The sequence below is a fragment of the Pocillopora verrucosa genome, chromosome 10 (genome assembly GCF_036669915.1).
Source record: "Pocillopora verrucosa isolate sample1 chromosome 10, ASM3666991v2, whole genome shotgun sequence".
Taxonomy (NCBI): Eukaryota; Metazoa; Cnidaria; class Anthozoa; order Scleractinia; family Pocilloporidae; genus Pocillopora; species Pocillopora verrucosa.
In genome coordinates this window covers 13,754,792-13,782,577 of record NC_089321.1, presented here as the reverse complement: position 1 = coordinate 13,782,577, position 27,786 = coordinate 13,754,792, and the positions used below count along the sequence as shown (strand labels likewise).

General features: G+C 37.7%; 2 protein-coding genes across 6 annotated transcripts; one reads left to right on the top strand and one right to left on the bottom strand.

Annotated features, from left to right (window-relative positions):
• Positions 1-843: 843 nt before the first annotated feature.
• LOC131771772 (2-hydroxyacyl-CoA lyase 1) lies at positions 844-13,344 on the bottom strand. Of its 2 annotated transcripts, XM_066173129.1 has the most exons (17): positions 13,147-13,344; positions 12,454-12,494; positions 11,969-12,049; positions 11,067-11,139; positions 10,265-10,342; positions 9,915-10,009; positions 9,354-9,466; positions 8,180-8,315; positions 7,079-7,184; positions 6,619-6,702; positions 5,338-5,451; positions 5,166-5,219; positions 4,587-4,687; positions 3,648-3,818; positions 3,070-3,171; positions 2,059-2,254; positions 844-1,578 (listed from the first exon to the last, which is right to left on the bottom strand). In XM_066173129.1, the coding sequence occupies exons 1-17, from the start codon at positions 13,336-13,338 to the stop codon at positions 1,546-1,548; spliced, it is 1,770 nt and encodes a 589-aa protein (XP_066029226.1). In that variant the 5' UTR covers positions 13,339-13,344; the 3' UTR covers positions 844-1,545. The 2 variants fall into 2 exon arrangements, with proteins under 2 accessions (XP_066029226.1, XP_066029227.1); XM_066173130.1 differs by lacking the exon at positions 13,147-13,344 and having other exon boundaries at positions 11,063-11,139; positions 12,454-12,493.
• A 495-nt stretch (positions 13,345-13,839) lies between these two features.
• LOC131771739 (zinc finger protein 420-like) lies at positions 13,840-24,585 on the top strand. Of its 4 annotated transcripts, none has more exons than XM_059087591.2 (2): positions 13,840-13,931; positions 21,466-24,585. In XM_059087591.2, exon 2 carries the CDS (start codon positions 21,477-21,479, stop codon positions 23,127-23,129), a length of 1,653 nt encoding a protein of 550 aa, XP_058943574.2. In that variant the 5' UTR covers positions 13,840-13,931; positions 21,466-21,476; the 3' UTR covers positions 23,130-24,585. The 4 variants fall into 4 exon arrangements, 3 of the variants coding, with proteins under 3 accessions (XP_058943574.2, XP_066029234.1, XP_066029233.1); XR_010718928.1 differs by lacking the exon at positions 21,466-24,585 and adding an exon at positions 14,013-14,190 and having other exon boundaries at positions 13,858-13,931; XM_066173137.1 differs by lacking the exon at positions 13,840-13,931 and adding an exon at positions 18,384-18,443.
• The last annotated feature ends 3,201 nt before the right edge of the window (positions 24,586-27,786 follow it).

The following is a 27,786-nucleotide window of genomic DNA, read 5'->3' as shown; positions in this document are numbered from 1 at the left end:
GCGGCCTCATATAGAACGACTTGAGTTGGAAAGGGAAAAGAATTGAGGCTCGTAACATATCTTGCTCTTGTAAATCATTTCCTAAGTGAAAGTATGTCTAATGTCACAAAGTAAGAAGCGAGTTAAACTGACGCGGCATTCGAAACTAGACTTTCTTGGGGTGTGGTAGTATGGGGAGGGGGGAGAGGAGGGGGACTTTCAATTCCTTTTCTGACGTATTGATGGGAGGGGGGGGAAGTGGCGGCTTGAACTTCACCTCTCAGGGACAGTTCCCACATGCCTAACTTAGCGCATTTCACCGATGATTCACTCTCTTTTCTACGTATGTTACTTTTCAAGATGGTGATTCGATATATATATATATATTTATATTTATCTTATGAGTGTATAATAAGTGCCAGACCCCCGGCAAATCTCTCCCCGACTCGTCTCCAATCGCGGGCGGCGAAACGCGCGTTCTGCATTGGAAATAATGATTGCCAACTCGCAGGCTAGGAAAACGCAGTCGCAATTGTTTTAAATTTGACACTTACAAGTTCAACGGATGGTACGAGTTTCAAAGACAAATTACAAGTCGCAGTGAATCACCAATCTCTGATAATTTCGCTCCAGCTTTAACCCTTTACACCCTAACATCAGTATGCATATTCTCCATACTGTTCTCTATACATTTCCTAAGGTGCTGACAAGGAGAATTTGTTTAACAATCAAGAGCTTCTTTAGTTGGCGATCATTTCCTTTATTCTCATGACCTTAATGTATGATTCTGGGGTGTTAATATAGGGAGAAATTTCATGCTGGTCACTCTTAGGGGTTAAAAGGTTAAGACCAACAGGCTACAACTCGCTTTCCAACAAATCGCCTGCTAGGGCAACTCTATTTATAAAGCAAAAATTCCAACATGTGTTTAACTTCAATCTACATTTTAATTCACACAATTCTTCAAAATGTTACTCAAGTAACAATGCATGTTGCTGTACCCAGCGTCTGTTTCCCCTAGGTATCTGTCTTAAACAGAATATTTGTAATCTCTACTCGTGTTACATGAAAAATGCACTCTCTTTCAGCCAATCAGAAGCATGTGATTTTTTCATGTAAATTATCAACCATTAAACACGTTCATATTAAATGATAAAACACGTTTATTCCACTAGGAAGTTTTGAGAGTTCAGGTTCATCTCCCCACCCCAAAAAGGCAAGGTCTAGGTCCCCACAGCATTGCCCATCTCCAGGGCCTTCGTTTGAGCTCGATTCTTCATTAGCTACCCTGTGTAAAGCTGTCGGGAAGGCTATCTAAGACTTGCCTTGATCCTGCACAGTAGACTGAGAAGAATCTAGAGGTCAATACAGCTTAAGAGCAAAAGTATTAGAGTTAATCAACGCGTCTTGATTCCGTCTTTTGTGATTTGTGATTTTCCATTTCTCTTAGCAGGCTACCAATTCGAAGGAAAGATCATGATTGAGTGCAGCACGTTCTGATCTCTTATCCTCATGAGTTCGATCTCATCTCCTATCATCTGGCGGTGATTCCCATGGCAATAAAATTCACATCTTTGAGCGTGTAAGCCAGAAAAATTCCTGTAAAGCAAATGCAGAACATAACATTAGTTAGACTCCTAGACGCTAGGGGTTTTAGAAATCTCTCCTCCTTGCTCTCACCAAAGATGTCCACTTCAGTATCGAGAATAAAGTAAACAAATATAGTTAGATTTTGTCACCAAGACCTTCTGTCCCTCCGTTCCCCAGCCAAATTGATTTGGCGCTGAATTATGACATAGCGACACATTTTTAAGAAATAAATGTGTTATGAGGTCAGTTCTGAGATTTTGGTATTGGATTAACTAATTTACCCAATTGATAGTTTTCTTTATTCTCATCACTTATCTGGTTGATATTGTAACGATATTGTAAGGAGAAATTCTGTCTTGGTCACTCATGGAAGTTTAAGGGCTAAGAGTGGTTAAAATTGACACCGATTGTAAATGACGAACTTGGAAGATTTTCAACATTCCCAAAACCACAAGGGTGCTCAATCTGTGCATTTTCTGACTACTTTACCTGCGGTTTGCGGTCGGCATAGGGGCTTATCATGACGTTGATCAACACTGGTTTCTTATTCTTTCCCGTCTCGACGAAAGCACTTTCCAACGCCTTCTTCAGTTCATCCGGAGTCTCTGCGAAGAAACCTTTTCCTCCAAATGCTTCGATAATTCTCTCATACCGTGCCTTAGGCAAAAGAGCTGTTGGAGGCGCACTAGAGAGAGATGTTGACAAACAAACAAACCTTTTATTTATCATACATAATCTTTCTTTACCTATCACACAACGTGGAGAACAAGTTGGAATTGAGAGTTGAAGAATTCCGTGACTGGCTTAGTTTTGCTTTACTTCGCTGTGTGATTGGTTCAGAAAACTCGCGCCACTTACTCAACCAATCAGATCCAAAAATAGAACCGATCGCGAATTGATCACTCGCGTTTTCCCGCGCTACCGGCAGTTTGCTTCTTTACTTTGAGTTTTCATTGGCTCTTTCGTATATTTCCTTAATTCTGATTGGCTGTTTGTGCTTTCTTTGGTTTGATTTAACGACATGTAATCGAAAAGCACTTTAAGATGAGAATTGCTTATCCAAAACCATGGGAACTCCCACGGCATATCATCACAAGACTTAAATAACTCGAAATAACGGGGGTTTACAGTCATCCCGCCACAAAGAAGACTCGCCTCCGGTGAGCTCGCCACCAAGGCAATCACGCCACCACCAGGTCACCACGAGTAAACTCGCCACTAAGGTCGCTAGCTAATTTGGTATAAATTCAAAGAATAAGGCGACTCTTAAGTTTGATTTTGAGTCTCGCAAGCATCGCCATAAGGATGCCATGGGCCATACCACTTATAGCAATTCCAGTAACATTTGATATTCAGTTGTACACCCCCTTACAAGAGACAATTGAAGGACTTGCAACAGGCAATAAGAAAATGGAAAAACATAATCATATTATAATGACATTCGTAACTTCTTTTTTTTACCGCCGACGGTTCACAGTCACTTGTTCCATGTAACTTTACCTTTTTGCAGGATTAACTCCCAACTCGTCCCAGCTCTCCTCGTCCACTCCGTTGTAGATACCATTGTTGTTTACTATGATGAAGACGATTGGCAGATTGTATCTGGGGTGACAGAAAAACTGTGAAATTTACAACAACAAAAAAAAACTCGACCACAACTAAAAGATCTCTTGACGCTCAGCTTAAATAGTACTTCTCCTTCAAAACTGCTGTAGACTTTTTTCGGTGTTAGTCGTCAGAATTTTGTGGAACATCTTTATTGAGTACAAAGTAAAGCAGTGGATAACGTTGAAGGCGCTATGCTATTCACCTCCGGGCAACTCGCACGGGATTTGCGCCCGGAAATATTGTAATCGTTGCGAGAATAAATGAGTTAAAATCATCTTTTTGTGATATATCATCTCATTTTTTTTATTTTATACTAAAACAACTATTCACCTCAGTGTAAGTGTCCAATTAAGTAAATCCATTATTTGTTGATTTTTTTCAAATTCTTAACACCTGCACGCTAAACAGTGTATTGATATTACAAGAAGACAACAGATGCTGATCTTTAAATGTTTATTGCTGTATGATACCTGCATGCAGTTTCAAGCTCCATTCCTGAGAAACCAAAAGCACTGTCGCCTTGGACGCACACCACCCTCCTGGGGGGATTTTTGTCATCAGCTTCGGACTCAGCTAACAGAGCAGCAGCGATGGCAAAACCAGTTCCCACTCCCATTGTACCAAACGTGCCCGCATCTAGCCTGGGATGAAACGCAGGGAAATATTTACAAAGTGTAAGCTGTGGAAGTCAATCGATGTAATTTAACATAACAATAGTTTGTGCACAAAAACTCGTCTGAGTTGGAATTTCTCTCCTTAGGATTCGATTTCTTTAAGTGCGGGTTCGAAATTCACATTAGATGATGCGGTAGCCTGGCGCATTTTACTCTTGATAGAGCAATTTTCAATCTAGTGTCAGCAGTAATCCAGGACTGCTTTGGTTTTGCTTTACGTCGCTATGTGATTGGTTCAGAAAACTCACGCCACTTTCTCGACCAATCAGATTCAAAACTAAAACCAAAGGCGACTCGGCCACGTAAGTTTTCCCGTGGTTCACTTGTTTTTACTTTGAAATTAATTTGTCTCTTGTTTCGATTGGCCGTTGTATTCACTTTGGTTTAACCCTGTTCACCCTAACATCAGTATGCACATTCTCCATACTGTTATCCAATACATTTCTTAAGGTGCTGACAAGGCGAATTTGTTCAACAATCAAGAGCTTCTTTAGTTGGTGATCATTTCCTATATTCCGATGATCTCAAATGAATGAATTAGCAGTATTATTGTAAGGAGAAACTAGATGCTGGTCAATCTTAGGGTTTAAAAGGTTAAGTTCCGACAGTGTTGGTCTAATAGTGTCTTGTGAAGACTGATCATGAAAAGTAATCAAGTCTCTGAGTAACTACTAAGTTAAAACAGATTTACGACAGATTTTGAAAATAAAAAAAATGAACGAAATTACATCATACCTGTTTCGAGGGAGGTGATTGGGTATCATGGTTCGTCCAATGTCCATTGTGTTTGCTCCTTCATTAACTATAACACAGTCACGCGGTAAACGCTTTGTGAGCTACAAAATGAAGAAAAGTACCAGTTTCAATCCAGCGAAATCCCTTACCTCCTGTTTTCCAGGAAAAGTATATTCCTGTGCTTCAAACTTGTTCACTCCCCACCCCAAGCTATGTAACCATGCCTCTTGTGAAGAATGTAAGACCATATAAGGCCACTAGGACTATTTGTAAGAGTACTGGTACTCATTAAATTACATGTAACAGTCCATATGGACAGGAAGGTAAATGAAATGTTCAGTTTCATGGCTCGTGAGCTAGAATCCGTTTCTAGAGGTCTGGGTTAAAGTCCTGGGAAACTCATTGCTTCTAAGGGCCTAGAAGTATTTATAGGGAAGACCTGGCAATTTTGTAGAAATCTCAGCTAAGAGCAGAAGGAATACTTCTGGTCACCTTATGCCAGGGAAGCTGAGATCATATTTGGCGATATGGACCACCACGCTTGCACGATGATTTTAAAAATATGAATATTCCACTAACCTGACCATAAACTTGGTAGTAATTCATTGGAACAGAAGTCTCGTTGGCAAGTTCCTGTTGAAATATAAATTCATACTATGAGCAAAATTTGATAAAGTGCTGTGAAACCAATACTTAAAAGAGCGACTTTGAACTCAAAGTAGAAAAAATTAAGCAAAAACAATACCTATACCTCATTGACTTGTTTGTTAGTTTCTGACTTTTCCTTGAGTTCTTTTCTCCAGCTGGGGGAACCACATGGATTTGCTAGATCTTCTCCAAATTTCCTCTTTACTGCTTCTCCCAGCTACAAACAAAAATAACTTGCCTTGAATTCTCAAATAGTGGAACTTGTGGGTTCACTAAAGCACTTTATCAGACACAATTTAAGAATGGACAAAAAGTTTATCAGGTTTTAAAATAGAGGCTTTATCAGACCTCACTGAGAGTTGTAGTTCTTATTGATCAAACTAAAACAAAACAAAAGAGGTTTTAACCCTTTAATTCCCAGATCAAATTTGTTATTCTCCTCACTGTCAACCATACAATTCTTATAATGTTAGTTCAGAGAATTTAGTATTGGATCAACTAATTATTCCCAAATTGATATTTTTCTTTATTCTCATCACTTATCTAGTTGATATTGTATTGATATTGTAAGGCGAAATTCTGTCTTGGTCACTCATGGGAGAAAAAAGGTTAAGGTGCTATATAACAGCATTTTTCAATCTTATTGGAGGTGCCATGGCCTGACAATTGGTACACCTGAATCTGTGTCCAGAGGTGCAAGACCTGGTCTACTCATTGCATTGTGATCTTGGCAAGATAATTTAGCCACACAGTGCCTCTCTTCACCCAGGAATATAAATGGATAGCAGCCAACATTTAGAAACCTAAAAAAAATGCTGAGGGGTAATCAACAATCAAAAAGCATCCCATCCAAGGAGAAGTACCAAAACTCCTTGTCTTTTTGTGCATTGGAGACTGGGATAAGTTTTGATGCCATGTGGGCTACTTGACTCAAGCCCAGACCTTTTTCTTAGCCCTTAAATAGTATGACACCTAGAGACAACTAGAGTTTTTGAATGTGTAGGTACAGCAAAGAAGAAGGAATAAACCAAAATGGAAAACAAGAGGTTAGAGATGAATTCTTTACACCAAAACATCAGTTTGTATAATCTCCATACTGTTCTTTTTATATTTCCCAAGGTGCTAACAAGGAAGATTGGATTAACAATGAAGAGTTTTTTTGGTTCATGATCATTTCCTATATTCTTGTCACCTCAATGTTTGTTTCAGGGGTGATAATGTAAGGAGAAATTGGATGCTAGTCACTCTTGAGGCTTACAGGCCTTTTAAGGAGGCCAAGAGACAACTTTGAAAAGTTTAAGCCACACATCTAAAGCTGTACCTACCAATACATATTAGAGACAAAGACTTTTTGAGGAGCTACAAGCTAATCATACAGGCGTACCTGTTCTGCTACTCTATTTAAATCTCCCAAAAGCACAACCTCTGCACGTACATTGTTATTCATTTCCTCTGCATGGAGATCAATCTAGAGAAATACAAAAGTTGAGCAACAATCCACGCTAAACGAGAAAGTCACTGAATGGTATAATTGTATTCCTTAATTTTAACTAGGACAGTTGTATTTAAATGGTTACATAAGATTTCAAAATCCATGGAGCAACACTAATTAAATTAAGATGGCTCATGCAAATTAAGATAAGGGTATATTTCAACCCTTTAACTCCCCAAGATCTGATTGTTAATTCTCGCCTCTAGCTGCTACACATTTCCTTGTACATAAGTCATGAGAACTTGGTGTTACATCAAGTAAATGTCTACCTGATAAGTTTGAGTATTACCATTACCTGTTTGCTAGAAAATGTATGGATAAGTATTTACTGACAGCTTATTTGATTATATACCTGTATTATTTTAACATCAGGCCTAAATCTTGGCGGTTTCCCAAAATGAAGAATCCAGTTCAATCTTGCACCAAACAGAAAGATCACATCAGCTTGAGATAAGGCTCTGAGGACAAAAGTATATATAAGCATAAGGGATATTAATGTGACTAGCACAATTAACAATTATTGGCCAAAGACAAAGTGAATATTTTTGAATAGTCCTGCAGATGAAGTCTGAGGAAAACAGTTGTTTCGGTGTAATATTGCTCAGACAGGTGCTTCCCAATTCTGTTGTAAATTCATTGTGTTGTTAGCACCATTCTGTTTTTATCGTTTTGTTCACTTTTATCAAATTGAGATAAGTAGCCAGTCTCCATTAGAATTTAACAGGTTTATCTAATTCAATCAGGTTTATCTAATTCAATCTGCAAACGTGTGACCTCAAGCCTGGTGGTATACATATGGTTAGTTTTGTGCTCTATGGACTTAACTTATCTTCTATTGCATTCATCCTTTCCTCCATGACAATCACAAAACATGAGATGACTTGTTAGGAAGACAGTAACTGAACTAGCATGGTGTGTGATCAGCATGCATGCACGCAGGCTCAGAAACATTTTCAATTTGTAAGCTCATAAGCAAAGTGACACATGCAATTATTGTGTGTGTGCATTTAGTTTTTGAGAGCTGTATTTTTGAGGACTTTTTACCAGGTTTTATTATAAGCCACGTCACTGTGTTGAGGTTGTTTTGGCTGATTAAACATGGAATTGTTTTCCAAAGGGTTTTCTGTAATTGCTTAAGGACATGAATAAAGCAAGATATGATGCAATCCTCAACCAATCAGAATGCCTGCATCCCTTTAATCACTAGAAGAATCATACCTAATGCTTTTAGCCATTACTGAGATATCAATAATAACTGAATGAGTGAGCAGTAAGTTTGTTGCTTGCAGAAAAATTCCCCATTGTAGAAATTCCTGAAGTTTGTATCAGAAAGGAAACTTGCCTTTTTTCCTTGGGAAAAATGTGCAACATCTCCCTAGTTTATATTTATCATAACTGTATAGTAATAGCTTGTATTTCATGATACTTATAAAGAATAACTAGTGGTACTTACCTTGATCTGGCTGCAGCTACACAGAGGGGATGTTCATCAGAAATCACTCCCTTCCCCATGGGGGTGGGGAGAAATGGCAACTTGCATCTCTCTACAAATTCCTGGAGAGGTTTCTCAGCACATGCGTATGCAGCACCTGCAAAAGGAAATTGAATATCCAATATGAATACCGACTATACAATTGAAGAGGTCAGACTGTTGTAGATTGTGTAATAAACCCTTTACACCCTAATTTCAGTATGTATATTCTCCATACTGTTCTCTATACATTTCCTAAGGTGCTGACAAGGAGAATTTGGTTAACAATCAAGAGCTTCTTAGGTTGGTGATCATTTCATTTATTCTTGTGAATTTACTGTTTGATTCAAGGTTGATATTGTAAGGAGAAATTAGATGCTAATCACTCTATAAAGTCAAAGAGGTTTAGAACAAAATGCAGCTAACAAATGATATTTGGATATAATAATTCCTGACTCTTGCATACCCAGCTCTCCTAAGTCCATATGATTAGACACTTATCTGAAGAAAAAGCTAACACTTTGTAAGAAGTGTGGCATTTTTTGTCACTCTTTTACACCAGGTACAATGAACACAGCAGACAGCTCTTAACCCTTTAACCCCTAAGAGTGACTAGCATCTAATTTCTCCTTACATTATCACTTCTGAATCAAACATTAAGGTCATGAGAATATAAGACATGATCACCAACTAAATAAGCTCTTGATTGTTCAACAAATTCTCTTTGTTAACTCCTTAAGAAATGTATGAAGAACAGCATGGAGAATAGACATACTGATGTTTGGGTGTAAAGGGTTAAAATGGGTAACTGGAACTTTAAATTTCATCTTTTACACCTTAACATCAGTATGTATATTCTCCATACTGTTTTCTATACATTTCCTAAGATGCTGACAAGGAGAATTTGGTTAACAATCAAGAGAACATTTTAGTTGGTGATCATTTCCTTTATTCTCATGACTTTACTGTGTGATACAGGGGTTATACTGTTGGGAGAAATTAGATGCTAGTCACTCTCAGGGGTTAAAGGGTTAAAATATTTTCTTTCCCTTAAAAATTTGGTCTCTTTACGTCCAGCAATAGATCCAACCAAATCATTTCTTCTTTGGCATTAATTAAAGAAAAATTAATTGGAAGTTTTTTTTTTAGCTAGTACCTTTTCCAATTATAACTAGAGGTTTTCTTGCATCACTGAGAACCTGGACAGCTTTGTCAACAGCAAATGGATCGGCTAGACACTTGGGTGGAGGAGGTGAACAGCAAATTTTCCTGAGTGTGAAAAAACTGTTTAATCAAAGTCAAACTACAGATTTTAGGCCTCTGAGGTACAATTCACCACATTTACCAAGTTTGAATTTAATGTTAGTAGCAAAATGTACATAAAAATATCAATTTAAGCCTCAAATGCTACTTGGTTTAAAAAAAAAGAAAATAAAATATAGTTTTTTATGACTGAAACCAAATGTGATTCTTTAAATTCATGGAACATCAAGCTATCAAACTGAAGCTCCTGTAAAAGAATCTCAAGTACATTGACTTGTGTTAAACTCTATGTCAATTGCTTACAGCAGCCTAATGATTTTCTTGGAGTCTTTTTTTCTCTTAAGTATTTTAATGATTTACAAATTAAAAAAGTTCAAACTTTAACCACCAATCTGTCCTACAGCATACTTATACTACCCTTGAACAACTTTACATTGTGTGTACTGCTAGTCACCTTGCCTTGCAGGCTGCAACCTTTTCTGTAATCATATTCCCTGGTAAGTCCAGATAACATGCACCAGGTCTTCCATACATACTTGTCCGCACTGCCTATTAATAAAATTATAGCATAAAAAGTCACAAAAAATAATCAGTAATAAAACATTACCTGATTTCTAAAAGTTGATGTAATCTTTCAGAGAAGTTTAATTATCTGCTGGACTACAAAATATTAAAAAATACTGCAAAATTGCAGCAAAAGTTCTACTATTGCTGTTGAAGTATCTTTTCTAGGAGGAAGTTGACAGACCCAGAAAGATGGACTTTTCCACATCTTCCTAAAATAAATGAATCTGCCTTCTTTACCTTTTCAACAAAGAATGGTATCACTCCTACACTGCTTGGTCTTGCTGAATACTTGCTGTAAGGTCTTGCTGCTTCAACCTGGGATAATAAAATCATAAGTGAAGAGTTCTTGGCAATTGAAAACACTGGTCTACAGAAAGTTGATCAAATACAAGGGGTTTCACCATAATCGAGTAGCAATCTAACCTGTGTGACAAGAAGCAGTTACAATAAAAGTAACTTGTACTAGTTTCATCTAATAGAAACATTCCAAAAAACCAACAGAAAGTGTGATAACCTATAATAGTGCTAGGCAGGTAGATTTGTAATGCTGGAAACACCTAGTTCTTAAAAAATATATTACTTAACATAACATGGTTACCACAAAAAAGAGAAGTGCCCAGAAGAACAATGCATGGATATAAAGCTAGCACATATGAGAGAGGCATATTGATTTCAATTGTCTGTATTATTTGATGTTCATAAAAGCTTAAATAGGAAGAACATTTCATATAGGGTGCAGAAAAGAATAAATTAACTCCCGTGACTGACCAAGAGAGAATTTCTCCTTACAATATCAACACAATGTCAAGCAGTCAAGTGATGAGAATAAAGGAAAACATCCATTAGTGGATTATTGGTTGATCCAACACCAAATTCTCCAAACTGACATCATAAGAATTGTAAAGCAGACTGTGATGAGAATTACTAATGAGATCTTGGAAGTGAAAGGGTTAAGTTCCCTGTCTATTGCAAACAGTGCTTTTTCAAACCACTGTACCCTAAATAAAATGCATAAGAGAAGTATTGAGTACTTACAAACCTGTGGAAATTCTTGAAAAGCACCCATGCTTTCTTGATCAACATCACTTGACCCACCGATCACTAACACAGGCCTGAAGAACAATCATTCAATACCCTTCACACCCTAACATCAGTATGCAAATTCTCCATACTGCTACCCACACATTTCTTTAGATGTTGACAAGGAGAATTTATTTAAAAGCCAAGAGCTTCTTTAGATCATTTCCTTAGGTTAATTCTTGTGCTGTTAATTTTTGATTCAGGGGTAATCACGTACCAAGAGATGAGATGCTAGTCACTCAGGTCAAAAGGTTAGCAATATAGTCCTGGTAGTAACCACAAATAGAGAAGTATGTGACAGCAAATGAATGTTCAAAAAAAAAGAATTTCCGTTATTGTTCCTTGTAGCTCACAGTTTTCCTTACACTTTGGTCATCTTGGAACAAATTATGTCTGTGGTCAAATACCTGTGCCTATTTTGGCTCCAAATGGATGCTATTGTTTTTATGGTTCAGTGGCCAAGCATAATGACAACAAATCTGAAAGTCTTAGGTTTGATTCCTCATTGGGGAATCTGATGTTTCCATTGCCCCATTGCAGTTAACATGATGTTTCTAATGGACAACACCTTCTTCCATTTGATAATTATGCTCAAAACTATTCAACTAAAATAATGTTGCAAATTATATTAAAGGTTGAGAAAGGAAGCAGTTGAGACTGCAGAGTGAATAACAAATTTCCAGAAACTCAACTTTTGCAGGGTCTTACATCCACACAAATATATGATTTTTACTCTTTTGTTGATCAATGTAGTTTGTTTTCAAGAAACACATTAACATCATTTTTTCAACTGTTTTTTAAGAGTACTTTAATCATCAAAGTTTAAAAAACATCATCTCACAATAATCTGCGTAAACTTACCAGCAGTTACTCATTGCATTTGCCATTCCTCCAAGAGTATGCAATAATCCTGGACCAGAAACTACAAGACAGACACCAGGTCTGCAAACAACCATTCAGTTAGATCATAAATGAATATGAACCTGTATCTTGTGGGTATTTTTTTTTTATCTTAGTTTCAATGCCTTAAGTATCACTTTCAAATACCTATAATGGTTTACAGAATTACAGACAAACTGTGCAATTATGGAGGGTAGGGACAGTATAGTGTTGACAATCCTCTCAGGATTAAATCTGTGATATTATAACTTAGCTGCTTTATGATTTGGCTCAATACATGGTAATTTGTGGTCGTTCTGAATTTTGCATTTGAGATAAATTATTCCTCAAGGGTTTTTTTCCTATCTCTCATTTTCATGGGTTCAAAAGAGCCCATGTTATATTGCACAGTAAAATCCTTGGATGGTAAATTCAGTAATTGATAGAAAACAAACTGAATATCTTACCGTCCAGTCAAATATCCAACCGCTGATGCCGCATAACACGCCTGTAAGGATAAGTTCACTCATGAAGTTGAAATTAGAAGATCCTCGCAGCTAAGAACACTACTGAAACTAGTAGTTGTAAATAGGACCTGAAAAAAATTTCAGGCCCGTACGGGATTTGAACCCATGACCTCTGCGATACCGGTGCAGCGCTCTACCAATTGAGCTAACAAGCCAACTGGGAGCTGGTCAATGAATTGGGTACAAATAAACATCCAAGTGAATGAAAATTTAGATATATGAAAATTCACATATTTGCACTGCGGTGGAAAGATGAAATTAGAAGATCCTCGCAGCTAAGAACACTACTGAAACTAGTAGTTGTAAATAGGACCTGAAAAAAAAGTTCACTCATGTTATCCAAATTATACTTAGATCAGACAAACTGTACCCTGCATCAGGCGTCCCTATCTTGAAAAGAAGGGAGGGAGAGGGGGGAGATTGTGTGTATAACAGCGTGTAGTGGGAGTGGGAGCGCGTGACAGTGACTAACAGGGTGGAGGGGGAGGGGGAGGGGGAGGGGGGAGATTGTGTGAATAACTGCAGAACAGTCGACCGCCGATTCTTGCGCTGCTACACGAGAAACGCCTAATCACAAGTTAGACTACTTGCAATGGTAGTGCTTAAAGGAAAAGTTCCTCACCAATCACTTACCGCTTGTTCGTTTCTCATACCAATGTATTTGATTCCCTCTGCTTGCGCTGCCCCTGCTATCTCTATGACTGGTATTCCTACAACTCCAAACATGTATTCCACACCTTGAATCTTCAGGGCAGACGCTAGCAGCGATGCACCTGAGAGGGACTCCCCATTATCAGTTACTTCTACGAAGTCTCGATCCGCCATTTCGATTACGCCACTAAGAAGGCAAATGTTGTAGTCTTACACCCCCTACTGGCAAAACACCTGCTTAACCGCTGACTAAAAATTAATCCCCACTGAAAAGTCGCATCGTTAAAACTTAGCGACGAATATTAATAAAAATAATGAAATAATAGATTATTGCAGTTCTGAAAACTACGTAAGTAGTAGTGAAAGTAAGGCCTGAACAAAATTCTTGGTACCTCTGCGATACCAAGCTGCACTGGTATCGCAAAGGTCATGGGTTCAAATCCCGTAGAGGCCTGAAATTTTTTTCAGGCCTTCTTTTCATCACTACTTAAGAAGTGTTCATAACTGCGAGGATTACATCCTTATTCGTTTCTTCAACCGCATATGATTTTCATATATTTACAATCAATAGATTCTTATTTAATATGTCCACCTGTTGACAAACCTGATCTTGTCCCCAGTCTCCTCTTTTCTTCTTTGGAGCAAATAAGAGAGAGAAACCCGGGAACAAGGCTGCGTCTACAAGATGGCGATGGCGTCCTATGTAGGTTGACTTTATTAACCCTGTCTAGTAGCAAACCACTGTGGAACACATATTAACTTCAAAGGTAAGAGTAGAAATGTTAAATTTATCTTTTTACTCCACGATGACAATAACAGTTAATAAGGACGTTTTTTTTTACATTTAGTTATTGCTGCAGAAGTCAAGTTACTTTACGTGATATTGTCTACTCGCAGATCGAGGTTACAGAGCTAGTTTATCAATTCAGATACATTTTGAGCCTGTAAAAAGGACTTAAGACTTATTGCACGGCAGAATTTTTTTGTCTTAGCGGAGTGAGAGTAGAAGTTTTAGGTATACATAAACAATAGCCTATTAACATATTTGGGTCCTTACAAAGTGCGAGGCAGCGAGGCGTGCGAGGCACCGTGCGAGGCACCGTGCGAGGCGTGCGAGGCACCGTGCGAGGCACCGTGCGAGGCACCGTGCGAGGCGTGCGAGGCATGCGAGGCATGCGAGGCACACAAAAAATAAAAAAAATTTAAAAAAATTTATATAAAAATTTTAAAAAATTTATATAAAAATTTTAAAAAATTTATATAAAAATTTTAAAAAATTTATATAAAAATATAAAAAAATATATAAAATATCAAAAAATGCCGAGATAGTTTGGTTGGTTGGTTTTTTTTAACACGAAAAAAGAATTAGTCTCGATGGGGTTCGAACCAACGACCTCCCGATCACCGGCCAAACGCCTGATCCACTTGAGCTACGAAAACAATTTAATTAAATTGTGATAAACTTGGTATTTATTTGTGTTATCCGATATCGAAATGGCACAGGACGATTACAACATCAACGTAAAAGACACTCACAGGGCTGACAAGAAACGAAAATCTCAAAAAAAGAAGAGTAAAGAAAAAGGAGCTGCCAAAAAGAAATTGAAGTTTTTTGAAAAAAACGTACAGGATGTAAACATAGATGTTGTTAAATGTGACGTAAGCATGTCAAAGTTTTGCTTCACACTACTTGACACCATGGGATACATCCAAGAGGTCACCATCACCAAGGATGCGGTTTCCTGTACGGGACCGTCATGTAGCGGGTTTTGCTCTCATTCAACTTGGTGCTTGCACAAAATTTTTCATTTTTCGAAAGACTTTACCTTTACGTGCACCTCCGCCAATGTTATTTACTGCATAACTTGCACTTATTGCAATAAGTTATACATCGGCGAAACAGGAAGACGACTGGGTGACCGATTCCGAGAACACCTTCGCGATGTGGAAAGAAATGACAAGGACGCATCCAAACCAGTCGCTGGACACTTTAATCTTCCCTATCATTCTAAACAGCATATGGCAGTTTGCGGCCTTTCCTTACATCTAGGCAGTTCGGAAAGCCGTAAAACACTAGAACAAAAATTTATATTCCAAATCGGCACCCTTAAACCCCACGGAATCAACGAGCGCTTTTCATTCAACTAATTTATTCCTGTTTTCTCGTCACCACATTCCCACCGATGGCGTAGCTCCACTTCCTACATATAAATCCACACACAACCCACAATTCCTCTAATCGCTCTGACGAAGGGCTAACGCTCGAAACGTCAGCTTTTTTACCCTTTACGGTGGCTAATTTACGTTTTCAACCCAGTTGTTAACACTAAATTACCTGCTATACTCTCCCAGCGACGCAGCACCACAGTTTCTTTAGAAACTTACCCCTTTATTCATTTGAATTAAATAAAGGCCGATGTGTGTGACTAGAATTGATTTATTGATAAACCCCCACGGAAGAGGTCTTTTTGACTCTTGACCCCCTTTAGAACCTGGGGGGCTGGACTCCCACATGTGTTCGGCCAGGGGTGCTTGTCGAGAAACAAGAATTTGACACCTAAAAGTTACAAAAGTGGGTGTGGGCTAAGCAATAAACAATAAAGCGAGATAGAATTATGTAAGATAAACCATATTAAATAGATTTAGCCAAGCCTGAAAGCAGAGCTCCGAATTTTTAGCTTTGTTCTAATAATTTGGGAAATACTTGAGCCCGCGATCCAATAAAATTCAGTGGTGAACTTTAAAAAACACATAACCTCGATGAGTTCTACACTTGAGCCCACGATATGGTCATGTGTAAAAATTAAGGAAATTGCGATGCCTCGCACGCCTCGCATGCCTCGCACGCCTCGCATGGTGCCTCGCACGCCTCGCTGCCTCGCATGTTAATAAAACTCAACATATTTAAGCGAAAACTAGGCCTGAAAGAAAAAAACCCAGGCTCTAACAGCATTCGAACCCGTGCCTCCCAGATACTAGTTGGGCGCAAGCTGGGCGCTATTACTAACTGAGCTACGAAGCACGTGCAACCTATTTCGTGAACGAAGGTTTGGAGTAACCTTGGTAAAATTTCCGCACAGCCCCATACTACTGTAAAACAAATCTTTTTTCCCAATGGAAATGTATTGTTTTTGTCATTGTTTTCTCTATTCAAGAACTGAATGCATAATGAAGTATGGGTCTGTGCAGAAATTTTACTATAACCTTAATTAGGCTGCTACGCCCAATGACATATGAGAGGGTGTCCTCACAATAAAAAAAGTAGATAAATGTACATGTTTTGAACTATGAGATCAATTTTTATCATTATTATGTTGGGAAAAGAACATATGAGTGTATTTTGAGCAAAGTGAGGATTTGTTTTCTCAAATTAAAGACAAAAACTTGAACATAAACTGGCTATATTAAACAATTAGAAAATTTCTATATCCCATTGAGGGGACTCGGTGTATGTGTGTAGGTCTAAGTTGGGATTAAGCCTTTATCTTTGAGATTTTTATCGAAATATTTGTTATTGCCTTTAACCCTTTGACTCCCAAGATCTGATTGTTAATTCTCCCTTCTAGCTGCGACACATTTCCTTGTAAATTTGTTGCAAGAATTTGGTGTTGGATCAATATAATATTATTATAAGAAAACACGATCTATTTCTAGATGCGAGTTCATTTGGTTTCAAATAATTTGCACACAATCATTACTACTTTTTTCAAATTCCTTCAACAGCTTACCATTTCTTTGTTTTTCAAGCATTAAGCATCCAAGTTTGTAAGCCTATAAACCAACTGTCAAATTTTTTGGTAGATTAGTTAATATAGCAACTTCAAACATTTGGAACCCCAAGTGTGTTGGCTAATCAGAGCAAAGGTAATTATTGTATAACCACGCCTTGTCACACGCGATTGCGAGGAACGTGCATCGAGTGAAGACAGTCAAACTTCTGATTGTAATACTCTTGTTAGATGGCATCGGTTGAGTGAGTTGACCTTGTTGTCGACTTTAGTAACATCATCTTGAAGCAAATCATTTTGGAAAACATATAAACTTGTAAGGTACCACAGAATGTTAAATTCAGCTTATTGCCTACGATGGCAGTAGTGGCTGGGTATGTATCTAAATATGAGACGTTTTGGTGTGAAGTATCAGTGAGTATTTTTACGCGTCATGCCAACAACACTCATTAAAGTGCTCAGCGTTACTACCCACCAAAAATTTCTAATATTGAATAAGCTATTTAATTTCCAACTGCCTTATTTAATATTTCGAGGGCCATAGTTTCTCAATTGAATTTCGTCGGCAGCTGAGCCATGAATTAATTTCAGAGGCTTCACTTTACTAAACCACGAAAGGGTACTAGAGGAAACTATCAAAAGAACTAGAATAGTTTGTTTTCATTTTAAATTTAATATGTAATGTCTCAACTCTGAAAATGTTTCCACTGCCATTAAGCATATATTGAACAAAAAGGATATCTCAATGAAACCAATGTTGGGAAAGTAACATTTTTTTTAGTAGTTATCAAGTACACAATGATGCTCCCAGGTAAACTGCAATTTAAGCAATTGCAGAAAGTAGGTTTTGTAGGTTTTGACTCGAATTAAACCTGTGCCTCCCAGATAGTAATAACTGAGCTATGAAGGGCACACACCAATATTTTTTAATGAATGTACCATGGAAGGTTTGGATCGATGAATAGTTGGCAAATCCCCTTTTTTTTTTTTAGACTGATGACTGTATGTCACTTTGTCACACAGTGAGCTTCTTAAGCTATGAATTATCATAACTATTACTATTATTATTATTATTTTAGATTTTATTATGTTACTATTTTAAGTTTTAGGTTTAATAGATTTCCCCGTATTTTTTCTTCACTTGAGAACCTAACCAGAGGTTGCGGTGCGCTGGCTAATCGTAGCAAATCAAATTATTGTGTAACGACGCTCTGTCACATGCGATTACTAGAAACGTTCATCGAGTGACGACAGTTAAACTTCTGATTGTAATACTCCCGCGGACGTGGTGAGAACAGAGTATCTCAAGGGAATTTTGAAAACTAAGACTGTTCTTAAAATAAGATGATATACGGGCAGCGTAGGTAGGTATGATGCGTGAGAAAGCTCCTAGTCCAAATGCTCAATGTTGTTCCCAGTGTCCTCTCTTCCCTGTTCAAATGAACCACCCAGGGTAACCTGTGAGAGAGGCGGCAGTTACAAGATAACGTCGGTTAGGTGAGGAGACTTTGAGGCTTTGAGACTTTGAATCATTAGAAAATATATGAACTGGTAAGGTATGAATACAATGTTAAATTAAGCTTATTGCCCACGATGGCAGTAGTGGTTGGGTATATACCTAAATATTTTGTATTCATCTGGGTTCCTTTTTCAAACCCGATGACGTTGCCGCCATCAATGAAAAGAACTGAAGTAGTTTGTTTTCATTTTAAATTTCCTTTGGAATGTCACTACTGTTAAAATGTTTCCATTGCCATTAAGCATATCTTGAACCAAATGGATATCTCAATGAAACCAATGTTTCAGCAGCGATGCTCTCAGGTAAACTGCAATTTAAGCAATTGCAGAAAAGGAAGACAAAAGATGTAGGTTTTGACTTCATTCAAACCTGTGCCTCCCAGTTACTACTAAGTGAACTGTGAAGAGCACATACCTATCTTTATTCGTGAACGCACCATGGAAAGTTTGGATTGATGAATAGTTAGCAAATCCTTCTCCTTTTAAGATGGCTGTCCCTTTGTCACCCAAAAGCATATGAGAGAGTTTCCTTACTAAAGAAATGTACACTTAATAAGTTATTTGGGCAACAGGTAATTTGTATGAATGTATGTTGATGAAAGCAAGGTTCAACATAACAGCCAGCTACCGGCGGCACCCGGAACTTTTAGCACACTTATCAGCGATTTTTCACCCGAAGAACTGGAATTTTATATCAAATATTATGCTTACTGATCGTCCAACTGAAGTTAAAGTCGCTGTCATGCTTGGTGAACATTTCATGCTAGGCAATTAAGCAGTCAAGAAACGTAAACGAGTATAAAGTTTCGAAATTTGAAGCCTGCAACAGAGAGTATTTTTGTTTACAGTCTTCAGCTTTCTACGTACATACTACCTTTAATCAACTACTACCTTTAATCAAGATTTATTTTCTGCCAAATCCTGTTCAATGTCATTTGCAAAGCCTTTTTACACGTTCAAATTAAAGTCAGTACTGTACAATACGGATTTCCCATGGAGAAGCGCGACAATTTGTCTCGACAAAGTTGTATATTTCACGCTTAAATAAACACCGAAAAATCGAGCCGTTTGCAACGTTTTCTTAGAAAAGGAATTGCTGCCACAAAACATGTTGATCAAAATAAAGATTCTGATGCTGAAATTATTTTAAGTAATTTAAGGTAATTATTCCTTTCAGTACTGTTAATAAATCATGTTGAGTGTTGAAGACATGTGCTGACTGCCCATTTATTATTGACAGTTAGGAAAACAATGAGCCTTGACAAAAGCCTACAAATTCACGCTAAAAGTTGAAAAATTATTTTCAACCCTGAAAAGTTATGGTTTTACTTCGAGTGAAAGACCAAAACCTTGAAGATAAAAAACAGGTAAAATTATACAGTTAGGAAACGTTTATACTCATCGATAGGGTTTGATGTAGGAGTGTTGATGAAAGAAGGTAATTTTTCTATTTCTATGGCTATTACCTCATATAGGAGGTGAAGCCACACATGTCGTTGAAGTTAGTCAGTGAGTTAGTAGTTTCCTGGTGCTACTGATTGTTTATTTCAGAGCACTAAAGAAGACGATAAACATATTAAAATCATCTCAGTATGGTGCGTAAAAAATTAAAGCATTTCCTTGCAGGAATATCTTTGAAGGTGTGATTGGGGCATATAAAGGAATTTCCTTTCGGTCAAGAGAAAGCATTTTAATGCTTGAATTAGGGAATTAAGCCCAGTAGATTGGAAAATGAAGTTTTTTTTTTTAGTCCTTACTGTGACACTACACATGATGATAAAATCTCTCAAAATAATTTTACACTGGTGTCTCTGGCACGTAATTGATGACAAGACTTTTCATGGCATAAATATCTGGATAGGTGATCTATTAGTCATACAAGCCCTGAAGACAAATTTTATTTATTTGAAGAGGGAGCATTTTACCATTTAAATCAGCAACGTGTGCCCAAAAGAGCTGCTAAATTTGTGAAGGGAGTGTTGTCTGAAATAAGATACCTTGGGTTAAACATGTGACCAGGGGAAGGGTGAGATGGTGGAATATCCTACAATGGGGAATGTCTTGTTGTATGAAACAAAAGAAATTGCGATGAAATGGGAAAATGAATTTTATTCAGCAGGCAAAATCAAAAGGAGCATAGTTTAATCAATATTTGGGCCTAGTGGATAGACTGATAGAGGAACTGTGAGCTCTTTGAGCTACCAAATATGAATTATCATAACTATTACTATTGTTATCATTATTATATTTAATATTGTTAATATTTTTCTTAACATTCAATTTTCAGTTGAGTGTCAAATAATCAGTATATTCTTGAATCATCTTTCTCTTGTGGAACAGGGTACTTGTAAATATGTGGGATGTAGTTGGCTTTCTGCACCTGAGACAAATCTTCTGCAACACTACCTTCTAGTATCATTCTACAATCTTGAATTCTCTTCCATACTTAATACAAATTGTGCTATATAAATAACACATATAGTGTTAAACTCCTTTTTTTGTGATTTTTATCATTTTCTTTTACCTTTTTAACCAGATTCTTTCCATTAAAGTCTATTGGGAATCTCTTTTGTAGTGTCCATTAGAAATTTCTGTTCTCCAGTTTTTGCACTTTGAGTTGCTCCACTTGATGGTGATAGGTGGAGTGACTTTTCCATTAAGACAAGTTCATTGAACAAATTGTTCACACAATGACAACTATAGATTAAAGTTTAAAATCACAGGGACAACATTTAGATTGTATGAACTGGTTGTGTGAAGCTATGTAAAGGGACTTGTTGGAAGTGCACTTCTCTTTGTAGGTCCTTACTCATGTGAAGGTTTTTCTTTCAGGGCCTTGGCCAGAAATTGCACTGTCTGTGAATCCCTTTGTTAGTGGCAATTGTTATAGTAAAACTTTCTTTCCTGAAAGAGTATGACTGTTTGAAACATATTTTGCTCAACTCACTGTCCAATTTCTTTGTTTATTCAAACTTAATTCATTGCTTCTGAAACCCTGTCAAATATGCGTGTCTGGTTGAGTAAATCTCTTTTATGTTTGCTTCTTACATTTTAGAATACTTTAGCATGGCCAAAACATTCACTTCTGGGAAAAAGCCATACCATTGCAAAACTTGTGACAAGCGGTTTACTAGGAAACAAGATCTGCAAAGACATGAAAGATCCCACACTGGAGAGAAGCCATACCAGTGTAAAAGCTGTGACAAGTGGTTTAATCAGAAAGGAAATCTGCGAGTACATGAAAGATCCCACACTGGAGAGAGGCCTTACCAGTGCAAAACATGTGACAAGTGGTTTGCACATAAGGGTGATCTAACAGTACATGAAAAATCCCACACTGGAGAGAGGCCTTACCAGTGCAAAACATGTGACAAGTGCTTTGTACGAAAGGGTGATCTAACAGTACATGAAAGATCCCACACTGGAGAGAGGCCTTACCAGTGCAAAACATGTGACAAGTGCTTTGCACGAAAGGGTGATCTAACAGTACATGAAAGAGTCCACACTGGAGAGAGGCCATACCAGTGCAAAACTTGTGACAAAGGGTTTGCACAAAAGGGCGATCTACAAGTACATGAAAGGTCCCACACTGGAGAGAAGCCATACCAGTGCAAAACTTGTGACAAGTGGTTTAGTCAGAAAGGAAATCTACAAGTACATGAAAGATCCCACACTGGAGAGAAGCCGTACCAGTGCAAAACTTGTGACAAGTGGTTTGCACAAAAAAATAATCTAACAGTACATGAAAGATCCCACACTGGAGAGAAGCCACACCAGTGCAAAACTTGTGACAAGTGGTTTGCATATAAGGGTGATCTAACAGTACATGAAAGATCCCACACTGGAGAGAAGCCTTACCAGTGCAAAACATGTGACAAGCAGTTTCCACAAAAGAGTCATCTAACAGTACATGAAAGATTCCACACTGGAGAGACGCCATATCAGTGCAAAACTTGTGACAAGCAGTTTCCACAAAAGAGTCATCTAACAGTACATGAAAGATTCCACGCTGGAGAGAGGCCGTACCAGTGCAAAACTTGTGACAAAGGGTTTGCACAAAAGGGTGATCTACAAGTACATGAAAGATCCCACACTGGAGAGAAGCCATACCAGTGCAAAACTTGTGACAAGTGGTTTAGTCAGAAAGGAAATCTACATAGACATAAAAGATCCCACACTGGAGAGAAGTCATACCAGTGTAAAACTTGTAATAAGCAGTTTACTCATAAAGGAAATCTACAAGTACATGAAAGATTCCACACTGGAGAGACGCCATACCAGTGCAAAACTTGTGACAAGCAGTTTCCACAAAAGCAGGTTCTAACAGTACATGAAAGATCCCACACTGGAGAGAAGCCATACCAGTGCAAAACTTGTGGTAAGCGGTTCATGCAGAAAAGAAAACTACAAGTACATCAAAGATCCCACACTGGAGAGAAGCCCTACCAGTGTAAAAGCTGTGACAAGTGGTTTAGTCGTAAAATAATTCTGAGAGTACATAAACGATCCCATGCTGGAGAGAAGCCATACCAGTGCAAAGCTTGTGACAAGTGGTTTACTCAGAAGGGAACACTTCAAAGGCATGAAAAATTGCACTCTGGACAGCAGCCATATTCCTCAGATCACGATGAAACATTTACTTGCTGGATTTGTCAGGAGAAACTGAGCAGTGCTTCCCAGCTCATTAACCACTATGAGGAACACATGAAGTTGCCTTGATATTATTGTTGGTACATGTAAGTCTATCTGATGCAAGATTAAAAATACATGAAACAAGCACAATAGGGAAGCAGGTGCATTATAGATGTAAAGTTTTGGTGATATACTCTCTTTAGGTTAGACTGAAGTTATATTTTGGTGAAAAAGTAAAGTTTTCTATTTTCCTCTTCACGAATTTCAGTGGATTGTAATCAAACTTGGTTGTTGGGTCATTCACAAATAGCAGTTATTGAAATGATGACAGATTGTGGAAATACATGTTGATAACGAGAGTAAGCTTGTTACAGGTTAGAGGAGATCCATGGTAAAAAACAGAGCAGCAGAAACAAAACACTATTTATTTTTGAATTAGCTTCATGTTAAAGCTCTAATTCGAAGAAAGCATTTGAGTATGTAATTGTTGTGAGTTTGCTTGTGACTTATTAGTTCAGCCCAGCAGACTGTTAAAAATGGATGCAGAGTCTGCATCAAAGTCTGCTGAAATTCCTTCCCTACATTTAGGGCTCACTTTTATTTTTCTCAAATCAAGCAATTTATATACAAGGTCAGACAGATAGGAGTTTTCATTTTGTCACAAGAATGAGATGAAGCCAAAAAAACTCATGAAAGTGAATGTTCCCATTAGGATTTGAACCCTCACAGTGTAACATTGTGGCTACTCTCATAACCTAGCTGTCAGAAAAAAATGATCAGGAGTAGACTTTATGTACCAGTTGCATGAAGCTTTTTTGAAGGACTTGTTGTTGATGCACTTCTTTCTTTATGTGCTGACTCAAATCAAAATTTTCGTTTTTGGGCACCTGCCAGCAGTGGGCATGGTGAACAGTTTCATACAGTCAGCAATTGTTATTGCTGATGCACATGTTGTCAGTGATCAAAACTACCAGCATGGATTTTCTCAGTAGTCAACACGATGGGCATGTATTTCTGCTAGCTCTGAAATGGTAGACCATCAGAGAAAAATGCCTTGGTTATTTCTAGCAGTTGTCACAAGTCACAAGTCACTTTTTAAAGCTGATGTAAAGGAGAAGAAAAGCCAACAGTCAGGGAGTATGTTTTAACCCTTTAACTCCCATAAGTGACCAAGACAGAATTTCTCCTCACAATACCAATGCAACATAGAGCACACAAGTGATGAGAATGAAGAAAAATATCAGTTAGAAGATTATCAGTTGATCCAATACCAAATTCTCAAAACTAACATCTCAAGAACTGTATGGCAGAAAGTAAGGAGAATTACTAATGAGATCTTGGGAGTTTAAGGGTTAGAGTTGAATGAGTTATTTCAAGGCGATCACTGGATCACAAAGTACATAAAACTTCTGTTATATTTCTGGAGCTCGAGGAGCTTAATAAGCTTACATTAGAAGAGAAATTGTGATCTAATATTAATAGACGTTTGAGTTTTGTAGTAATATGAATAATGTTGATTTCTCAGATTGATTATCTTATAAAGTGGGACAGCTATTACACCTGCAGCAGGCCAAATGCTATATGCTATGCTACTTTTACTATCTGCATCTAATGACAATGTCATTTATTTTTAAACAGAGGCTGACTGGTTTTCTTTGTCAGTAATACTCTTCAATAATCTTACAAGCTAATGTTTTGTTTTCCTAGCAATGCCTTAGATTCCTCTTTCCTTTAATTCTTCCTTAAGCTGAGGAACTGTCATTTTTGTAAAGTCAACTGAGCTCAAAGGCGCAGCAGAGTGAGTTTGAGATGCAACAGCACTTTAACCACTTTGCAGATTAGAAAGAGGTGGAGTAATAATTTTAGGGGGTACATTTTTTTTTTCTTTTTTGGAATTTGTCCTCCTCCCAGTACTCAGTTTTGTGTTCCTGATAGGATCTGGGCTCCCGTTCCCTTTTTCTTAAGTACCATTGGCATTATTCTTGACGAGGAACATCTCCAACAGAGTCCCTCTTGTTGGATTTCATGAAATTAGTGGACCTTGCAGCATTAATGTTCCTTTCAACTCCTTGCCCTGTAAATATTCTTACTGCTTGGTACATTTGGAAAAACCATGGGATTTGTTGGAAACCATTATATGAATGTATTGGGTAACTCTCTTTCACTTGTAACCTTCCCTTAATCCTGTGAGAGAAATGAAGTCATTCACCCATTATTTTGCTTTCAACCAAAACTCTGTAGGGCTGGTATTCGGTTGCCAGTGACTGAGATTTTTGCTCAGGCCACTGCAGCGTCCACCCATATTTTTATGATATTGTCAGCAGTTTTTGGCCCCAAGAAATCATTTTCTCTGGAAGGTGAAACAGCAGTGTTTTCTTATCATTTCCCATGAGACTTGTCCAGTCATGAACAAAACTTTCTTTGCCATCTGCGTTTTTTTTTCTAGACATCAAAAGAACCTTCATAAGACCTTCTGCTGTCAATGAACTTATTTAGGTGTGCCTGTTTGTAGATCAGGTTTTCAATACTCTCCTCAATATCGCAATCATTAACTTTTGTTATTAAATTGGCAGTTAACACTTAACAGTTATTCTTAAAAGGAGGTGAAGTTCTTCAACAATTATATGATCCAATTCAATGTCCAGAAGGGGTTCCTTACAGCAGCCATAATCATCCTTTGATTTTTTGGACATTTCTTTCAATTCTTATAAAGATCTTGAAAGTGGCTTGGAATTGAAATAACTGAAATACTGATCTATTTTCCATCTATCATCCTTTTGGATTTTACACCATGCACATGCATAGTTAGCTGTTGCTCCATTTAAACCTAGCATGAAGAAAATGAATTTATAATCACTACCAGGGAAAAACTCTGTTTTTATTTTAATGTGGCCAACAGTATAACCTTGGCTTCTGTAATCATACTATTAATTTCACCAAAAATGCTTCCAAAAAATTCTATGACAAGTTTTGTGTGGGTGATTCTTTTTTCCTTGAACTTACTAAGGTCACTAATGGGCTTCCCAAGTCGTATCTAATTCAGCAATGCAGAGCCAATTTCATTAAGCTATGCCACATGGACAACCTACCAGGAAAGGCACCAGGGGTAAAAGTTTAACTGCTGTCAAGGAGCACATCAAGGAGCATCTAGAAGAGAGCCTGAGAGAAAAGCCCACGACTGACAAAATCCAAATAAAAATAAATGGTGACAGGGCTCACATGACTTGGAATTCTAGCTTTGTTTTGTTGTCCTTTTCAGTTTTATAGACAGGTTGCACTGCACGAAGGGTGTTTGGGTGAGCGCAGAGCGCATGAAAGTGACACCTGGATGAAGTCGCCTAGTTTGAAAAGAAAATATTAACCCTTTTGTTAGGGACGCTAGGAATCTTTAATTCTAGTTTTTATGGGCCCTTTTCCGTAATCACTAAAACGTGGAATGACCTACAACCACCTACTATCACCTAAGACCAGTTACGAACACCTGAAACCACCCACAACTTGAGCCTGCGATCGATTTGAAAAATTAACTGGTCGTAAGCCGCTTTTCATTAAAGAAACAGCGCTCCGTTTCAGAAGCTTTTCGCGCGGCTCAAAATAAAGACTAACTGAAACCAGAAACTGCGCACGGAAAGCCTCTGGCAGCCAGGATAAGCTAAGAACTAAAATCGGAACAAATTAATGTCAGCATGTAGCAGGTTCCGAGAGCTGATTGACTCGATCTACTTCACATTTGGGACTCATAAGGATGCTGTTTGTAACTGCGGTAATTTTAGGGAATTTATAAGCTACATGCATCTCGCGAGATTGGCAAGTTCTGTGTAGCACACATCATTTCAAATGTCACTGTTCTTTTCGTGGTTTCCTATTCTCAGTCAATTTAATTTTTCTCTGAATAATACCAACTTATTATAAAACTGTTTTGTTTTCTTTGTTATACGCTCATTCCGCGGCCCGATTTGAAGCAAATTTAGGATGGTACCCTTGACGTTATATTACGCAACCTCATCAAGTTTCCGACTACTTGCTTGGTGTCCCGTTGACCTCTGTCAGACGCTGAAAAAAGCAGACCTCGGAAACTCAGACCTCATAAACGCTGACCTGGAAAGCGTAGTCTATATCAGTATTATTCGAAAAGCTTAAAGGCTCTTGGCGCTGCTTCCGTGTAAACAATTTTCTTCGTGTTTTTCCCTGGTCATGCGAGCCTTTGAATGAGCAAATGTCGCAGACAGTGACTCAATTTTCAGGGGTATTAGTTTTCGCTATTGATGGGAACCCGCGAAGCAAGACAACATTTAATAATAATAATAGTAATAGTAATAATAATAATAATAACATTTATTTATACCGCGAAAATTCAACTATGCAGTTTTCAAATGCGCCTTACAATTAAAGATCAAAAAGCACAATACAATATATAAAATATAACAATATATAGTCAAAATTATACGAATGAATAATAATCTAGTCTATAAATTACAATACTATAACAGAAAAGGCTTTTTTAAAAAGGTGAGTCTTCAAATTACGTTTAAAAACTTTAAAATCGGAGGTGCATCTAAGATCTAACGGAAGATTATTCCACAGTTTTGGTGCGGCGCCTACAAAGGCTCGGTCACCAAGAGTTGGAAGAGTCCTGAAGTTTGGATTTGAAAGCAGATATTTGTTATTTGATCTGAGGGTTGAGGGTTTAAAGTTTACGAGGTATGATAAATAATTAGGAGCTGTACCTTAGATTGCTTTGTGA

What these genes read in the sequence shown, in the direction of transcription:
- LOC131771772 (XM_066173129.1), bottom strand. Translation starts at nt 13,338, where the DNA reads ATGGCGGATCGAGACTTCGTAGAAGTAACTGATAATGGGGAGTCCCTC. An exon ending in GTTGGATATTTGACTGGACG is followed by an intron (nt 12,050 to 12,453) that starts GTAAGATATTCA and finishes GGTTGTTTGCAG; the next exon opens with ACCTGGTGTCTGTCTTGTAG. An exon ending in CTTTTCAAGAATTTCCACAG is followed by an intron (nt 10,343 to 11,066) that starts GTTTGTAAGTAC and finishes TTATTATCCCAG; the next exon opens with GTTGAAGCAGCAAGACCTTA.
- LOC131771739 (XM_059087591.2), top strand. Translation starts at nt 21,477, where the DNA reads ATGGCCAAAACATTCACTTCTGGGAAAAAGCCATACCATTGCAAAACT.